This window comes from Tachypleus tridentatus, chromosome 12, assembly GCF_004210375.1.
Source record: "Tachypleus tridentatus isolate NWPU-2018 chromosome 12, ASM421037v1, whole genome shotgun sequence".
Lineage (NCBI taxonomy): Eukaryota > Metazoa > Arthropoda > Merostomata > Xiphosura > Limulidae > Tachypleus > Tachypleus tridentatus.
Genome location: NC_134836.1, coordinates 65079755 through 65087212, shown reverse-complemented (window position 1 = coordinate 65087212; position 7458 = coordinate 65079755). Strand labels below are relative to the sequence as shown.

General features: G+C 30.6%; 2 protein-coding genes across 4 annotated transcripts in view; both read right to left on the bottom strand.

The window, feature by feature from the left end:
• Window positions 1-7: 7 nt before the first annotated feature.
• Window positions 8-4871, bottom strand: LOC143233437 (uncharacterized). Of its 2 annotated transcripts, XM_076469681.1 has the most exons (4): window positions 4660-4871; window positions 3852-3929; window positions 2200-2337; window positions 8-136 (listed from the first exon to the last, which is right to left on the bottom strand). In XM_076469681.1, exons 1-4 carry the CDS (start codon window positions 4720-4722, stop codon window positions 83-85), a joined length of 333 nt encoding a protein of 110 aa, XP_076325796.1. In that variant the 5' UTR covers window positions 4723-4871; the 3' UTR covers window positions 8-82. The 2 variants fall into 2 exon arrangements, with proteins under 2 accessions (XP_076325796.1, XP_076325797.1); XM_076469682.1 differs by lacking the exon at window positions 3852-3929.
• Window positions 4872-6973: 2102 nt separating this feature from the next.
• Window positions 6974-7458, bottom strand: part of LOC143233438 (anoctamin-9-like) — a 71930-nt gene continuing 71445 nt past the window's right edge. For both annotated transcript variants that reach the window (XR_013018149.1, XR_013018148.1), the window contains exon 6: window positions 6974-7095. The gene's annotated coding sequence lies outside the window, so the exon portion shown is untranslated. The remainder of the gene's footprint in view (window positions 7096-7458) is intronic.

The following is a 7458-nucleotide window of genomic DNA, read 5'->3' as shown; positions in this document are numbered from 1 at the left end:
CCCAATTCGTTAGGACACACTCGTGACATGTGTCCATCTTCACCACACTTGAAGCAATCAGATTTCCTTCTCCTGTTTCCACCTACATTAGGACAGTCTCGTAACATGTGTTCATCTTCACCACACTTAAAACATCCTGTAAAAATGGTTAAAAGAATACTATGTAACTATATGCATGTATTGTCACCCTAACTGAAAAGAAATTAAAACTTAACACAGAAGAATATTATGTTATATATTTTTCATGTTGATTTAAAATTTATAATAATCTATATTAGTGTTGAAAGTTCAAAGGATTAATTACATTTGATACTTTCTCAAACTATGGAGTCATGTTAAAGCAGAAATTTATATTCTGGCAAAGTAACATAATCCAGAAAATAAAACCATGTTCAAAACAACTTACAAAAACCTTTCCCCAGAAAAATTAAACTTAAAAGACGAGCCACGGTGAACCCAATAATAAAGATTATATTGTTCTATAATACTGGGCAAAAACTTCAAAGTTACATGTAGCCATCCCCAATTCTTAATTAATATACAAGAGAAAATGAAGCTACTTCAATATCACTCACTACTCCTGTCTAACCAAAGTAACATGTAACTGTCACTCTTATAGCACACTCATGTTTTTATGGCAACAGGTCACAAGTTATAAAATCTTATATTAATAGTTTTAACGTTCTAAAGTCTCGGCAACATCCAGCCTAATCAACTAAGAATACTGATTCTAATTTATCCAACCTAAGTATCTGCAAGAGCTAAGTCATAAGAAACAATAAGTTAATAACCATTTCTTCACTAATATTATAAATACAATCTAATATGAAATTGTTTTGGTTGCAGTTTCTTTACACAGATAATTCATTACTGCTCATGTTTCACACCAACTACTGTAAACTACAATAGTATAAAAACAAATGCAACCATGAAGTTGCTACATGTAATATTATACTCCGTGATATCAAACTGGTGCACAACAAACAGCTTTTTCTGAATCAGTATCTTTTCAGTTTTCTCCCAGTTTATAATAGTCATCAAAAACAACGTGTGGTGAAAAACTACAGATTATACAAACGTATACTTCAAAAATTCAAACATAAATAACAGTTACAAAAAAAAAGGACATTTAGAGTGAAATTTTATTATTTTTGTTACAGAGAAACATTTTTATGGAAATGTATTTTCACATAAGGATTAACAAATTACTATTCTTTACACTTTCAAAACTGTCATTATAAATAAAAAGACAAAATTCACAATTCATATATTCTAAATTCTCCCCCCCATAACTTTCCAGATAAAATAGGAGACTAACCTGAGTTTCATACCAATAACATGATAAACAAAGAATTACACTTTATAATACAAGTTTAAATAAATATATTTCTTGTAGATGTCTTTCATTCAGTAGTTTTTAAGAATGAACTGAACACAGATGCTACTCAGCAAGATCTTAAAATGTTAACAAGAGATGGACATGTTGGAAATAAAAGCTTGTCGATAAATCTTGTGTTGAGGTATGCACAAATCTACACAAAGGCTATCTGCACTAGAAGTCCTAAATTTAGCAGTGTAAGACTAGAGGGAAGGCAGTTAATCATCATCACCCACAGCCACACCTGATGCTACTCTTTTACCAATGAATAGTAATGAATGGTAATGAATAGTAATTCATTACTAATGAATATGACAGATTGACTGTCATATTATAATGCCTCCATGCCTGAAATGGGCAAAACTGAAAAGTACTACAAAACAAATATATAGTAGTGTTACTTGCATCTGAACTTAAATACTGAGGTTTTGTCATTAGTTTAATAATTTCTGTGACACGCAAAGTATAAAGATTTTCTTATGATTATATTGGTGCATTCATGAAAAATTCCAAGCTATATTAATTTCATTCTTGAGAATACAAACATGAAAAACCCTTACATTATTTACAGCTGAACAGAAAACAAGAAACACCTTAAAAAATTACAAGTAATTACATATAACATTTCCTTTTAGTCATTAAGAAATCAAAGTAAAAAATAAATAAATGAACAACAAAACACACACACACTTATATACACATACCACTATAAGCAGGTATTTGATCCATATCATATTGAATAAAGCCATAAAAAGTGCATTTTACACAACTAGAAATAGGTAAATTTCACATCCCTAACGTTTCTGATTTAAGTCACCTACCAGGTTAAAGTTCATGATGCACACTGAGGTAGTGAGAGATACCATGCTGGTAAGTGTCTGATTGCCTCTCAACGTGAAGTACAGAACAGTTTCAATGGATATTCTGTGGAAAATCACACCAACAACAAGAGCTGTAACCTAAAGAATAAAATCATAATCTCTTAACTCTATAAAGAATCACTGCATAAAGAGCTACTGTAACACAGAATATATACCTAAATTTAAAATAGTTTCAAGGAACTTATATATATATATATATATTTAAAAAACTTTGCTCTAGCAAAATATAACAACAGTCTGGCATTTAAAGTCCAGATTTCTTTGCACAATTGGAGGTTGTTTGTCCTTTTACAGAGTGGTTCACTAAGTCTTTACCTAGATTTTCTAGGTTTTGTAGGTTATGATAAAACAAAAACCACGAAACCTGCAACTGATCAAAAAACTCTAAAGTTATGCTTTTTTGTGGCATCTTAACCCATTTTATAATTACTAAAAATGGGCAATTTCACAATTTTTTGTTTGAGACGTGTACAAAAATATCTTTGTACCAGATACCATGCAAGTTGGTCAAAATATGGCTGAGTAAATGATCATCAAATATCTCTAAATTATGCTTTTATCAGATCTCTTACAGCCCCAAAAAAAAAAAAAGAAAAAAAGGATTCCAAATGGACAAATGTAGCTATTTTTGTTTGTCATTGTATTGAGCTCATTAATATTTACATTTCTGCCAGTTGTCTTCCAGACTGCTGTAAATATAACCACACATGAGCCCAAAATATATATTTTTGGGTTGTTTGACATCTGACCCCTTAAAAAAGCCTAAATAAAAAAAAATTAAAATACTGACTGTACATATTGGACCAAAGTATGGCCCTACCAAGTTTCAAGGTAATTTGCCAAGATATGTAGGTATGGAAGTTGACTGAAAAGGGCTTGGATGAAGATGAAACAACAAAAAATCTATATCTCTCACATGAAGTAAAAATGTATCTCAAGATGGTTGATATGGATATTAAAACTCTCTTTGTTAACCTGGAGCCCTAAAAAGTTGAAACATTATTGTCTAATTTATTTTAATAAAAGTTTTAATACCCATACCATGCATCTTGAAATACACTACACCTCTCTGTGGAGATATAATAATGAGAAATAACTGTCTCGAATGTTATATTGCAGAAAATTGGAATCTGGATTCACTGAAAATAATAAAAAATCATCCCAAGTTTACAAAGTACATTTTTTAAAACAATTTTACTTTAAACATAGAACCAAAATCAGTGGCCATGAAGTTATAAAAGTCATCTTAATTTCAGAATGCAGCCTTACTCTAAAACTTATTCTAAGTATTTTTCACTTATATGGTTAGAAGAATATAACATATGTAATGTTGTTCCGCGAGTGGCTGCTTTTATATTGGACTCACGTTAAACAAGTTTACACAAAACCTTGATAAATAATTACTTCAAAAGACACAAATCTTTATTTAAAGAGATGTTTACACTGTTACTGTGTTAAATAAAGTCTTCATTACCTATTGAACCAATTTCTAAACTTCATTGTTCTCAAAATTGGTTCTTCTTTAAATCTGAAATCTTAAATGTTCACATAACTTTAGTGTACTTCAAATTAATTTATAAATAAATACTCACAACTAGTAACACCATAGACCAGGAAAATATGGTGCACGAGACTCGTCTCTTCCAAATGGAAACACATGGTTCATTTACCTGTTACAGTGTACATCACAGAAGCATTTGGAAAAACACATCAGTAAAAAACTAAGTAATAAATCTTCATAACTTGTAAAAACTAAAGTTCAAACACGTGGCCTTAGAAAAAGAACAAGAACTGATAAAAAATTGCTGTAATATTCCTCCTGAAGTTCAATTTACATTATTTTTGCTATACGAACATCTAATCTGTTTGTTTGTTTTTTTAAAAAAAGGGATAAAATTTAATGAACTTTAAATGATTTGCTTTGTTTAGAATTTCGCGCAAAGCTACACGAGGGCTATCTGCACTAGTCGTCCCTAATTTAGCAGTATAAGACTAGAGGGAAGGCAGCTGGTCATCAGCATCCACTGCTAACTCTTGGAGTACTCTTTTTACAAACAAATAATGGAATTGACTGTCACATTATAATTACAAGTCAAGTGCCTTAACCAGGTCGGGAACTTTAAATGAGAATATTACAAACAAGCATAAAAGTTGACATTTTAAACTTTCAATCTCAAACAATTTCTATCAACATCTTTTAAACTTTTATTATTAACATCAATTTTTTATACTTTGCTATCTTTGCACAACTCATTAGGCAGTTAAATACTGATGATAGAGTACGTTCTGTAACAGGTTTTCTTTAATCCCTTTTTCAACATGTAAACCTTCAACTTCTTTACAGACTTCCTAAAATATAGTAGTATATAGTAACATCAAAACAGTTTACATAAAACTTACCATCACGTCCAACTCGTTTGTCAGGATTTGTACAGTCTCGTGAGTCGTGTCCATCTTCACCATACTTGAAGCAACCAGATTTACTTCTCCTGTCCCCAATTACGTTAGGACACACTCGTGACATGTGTCCATCTTCACCACACTTGAAGCAATCAGATTTCCTTCTCCTGTTTCCACCTACATTAGGACAGTCTCGTAACATGTGTTCATCTTCACCACACTTAAAACATCCTGTAAAAAATGGTTAAAAGAATACTATGTAACTATATGCATGTATTGTCACCCTAACTGAAAAGAAATTAAAACTTAACACAGAAGAATATTATGTTATATATTTTTCATGTTGATTTAAAAATTTATAATAATCTATATTAGTGTTGAAAGTTCAAAGGATTAATTACATTTGATACTTTCTCAAACTATGGAGTCATGTTAAAGCAGAAATTTATATTCTGGCAAAGTAACATAATCCAGAAAATAAAACCATGTTCAAAACAACTTACAAAAACCTTTCCCCAGAAAAATTAAACTTAAAAGACGAGCCACGGTGAACCCAATAATAAAGATTATATTGTTCTATAATACTGGGCAAAAAACTTCAAAGTTACATGTAGCCATCCCCAATTCTTAATTAATATACAAGAGAAAATGAAGCTACTTCAATATCACTCACTACTCCTGTCTAACCAAAGTAACATGTAACTGTCACTCTTATAGCACACTCATGTTTTTATGGCAACAGGTCACAAGTTATAAAATCTTATATTAATAGTTTTAACGTTCTAAAGTCTCGGCAACATCCAGCCTAATCAACTAAGAATACTGATTCTAATTTATCCAACCTAAGTATCTGCAAGAGCTAAGTCATAAGAAACAATAAGTTAATAACCATTTCTTCACTAATATTATAAATACAATCTAATATGAAATTGTTTTTGGTTGCAGTTTCTTTACACAGATAATTCATTACTGCTCATGTTTCACACCAACTACTGTAAACTACAATAGTATAAAAACAAATGCAACCATGAAGTTGTTACATGTAATATTATACTCCGTGATATCAAACTGGTGCACAACAAACAGCTTTTTCTGAATCAGTATCTTTTCAGTTTTCTCCCAGTTTATAATAGTCATCAAAAACAACGTGTGGTGAAAACTACAGATTATCTGAACGTATACTTCAAAAATTCAAACATAAATAACAGTTACAAAAAAAAGGACATTTAGAGTGAAATTTTATTATTTTTGTTACAGAGAAACATTTTTATGGAAATGTATTTTCACATAAGGATTAACAAATTACTATTCTTTACACTTTCAAAACTGTCATTATAAATAAAAAGACAAAATTCACAATTCATATATTCTAAATTCTCCCCCCCATAACTTTCCAGATAAAATACTAGACTAACCTGAGTTTCATACCAATAACATGATAAACAAAGAATTACACTTTATAATACAAGTTTAAATAAATATATTTCTTGTAGATGTCTTTCATTCAGTAGTTTTAAGAATGAACTGAACACAGATGCTACTCAGCAAGATCTTAAAATGTTAACAAGAGATGGACATGTTGGAAATAAAAGCTTGTCGATAAATCTTGTGTTGAGGTATGCACAAATCTACACAAAGGCTATCTGCACTAGAAGTCCTAAATTTAGCAGTGTAAGACTAGAGGGAAGGCAGTTAATCATCATCACCCACAGCCACACCTGAGGCTACTCTTTTACCAATGAATAGTAATGAATGGTAATGAATAGTAATTCATTACTAATGAATATGACAGATTGACTGTCATATTATAATGCCTCCATGCCTGAAATGGGCAAAACTGAAAAGTACTACAAAACAAATATATAGTAGTGTTACTTGCATCTGAACTTAAATACTGAGGTTTTGTCATTAGTTTAATAATTTCTGTGACACATAAAGTATAAAGATTTTCTTATGATTATATTGGTGCATTCATGAAAAAATTCCAAGCTATATTAATTTCATTCTTGAGAATACAAACATGAAAAAACCCTTACATTATTTACAGCTGAACAGAAAACAAGAAACACCTTAAAAAATTACAAGTAATTACATATAACATTTCCTTTTAGTCATTAAGAAATCAAAGTAAAAAAATAAATAAATGAACAACAAAACACACACAAACTTATATACACATACCACTATAAGCAGGTATTTGATCCATATCATATTGAATAAAGCCATAAAAAGTGCATTTTACACAACTAGAAATAGGTAAATTTCACATCCCTAACGTTTCTGATTTAAGTCACCTACCAGGTTAAAGTTCATGATGCACACTGAGGTAGTGAGAGATACCATGCTGGTAAGTGTCTGATTGCCTCTCAACGTGAAGTACAGAACAGTTTCAATGGATATTCTGTGGAAAATCACACCAACAACAAGAGCTGTAACCTAAAGAATAAAATCATAATCTCTTAACTCTATAAAGAATCACTGCATCAAGAGCTACTGTAACACAGAATATATACCTAAATTTAAAATAGTTTCAAGGAACTTATATATATATATATATATATAAACTTTGCTGTAGCAAAATATAACTGCAGTCTGGCATTTAAAGTCCAGATTTCTTTGCACAATTGGAGGTTGTTTGTCCTTTTACAGAGTGGTTCACTAAGTCTTTACCTAGATTTTCTAGGTTTTGTAGGTTATGATAAAACAAAAACCATGAAACCTGCAACTGATCAAAAAACTCTAAAGTTATGCTTTTTTGTGGCATCTTAACCCATTTTATAATTACTAAAAATGGGCAAT

What these genes read in the sequence shown, in the direction of transcription:
- LOC143233437 (XM_076469681.1), bottom strand. Translation starts at nt 4,722, where the DNA reads ATGGTGAAGATGGACACGACTCACGAGACTGTACAAATCCTGACAAAC. An exon ending in CAAACGAGTTGGACGTGATG is followed by an intron (nt 3,930 to 4,659) that starts GTAAGTTTTATG and finishes ACACTGTAACAG; the next exon opens with GTAAATGAACCATGTGTTTC. An exon ending in GGTCTATGGTGTTACTAGTT is followed by an intron (nt 2,338 to 3,851) that starts GTGAGTATTTAT and finishes TTTATTCTTTAG; the next exon opens with GTTACAGCTCTTGTTGTTGG.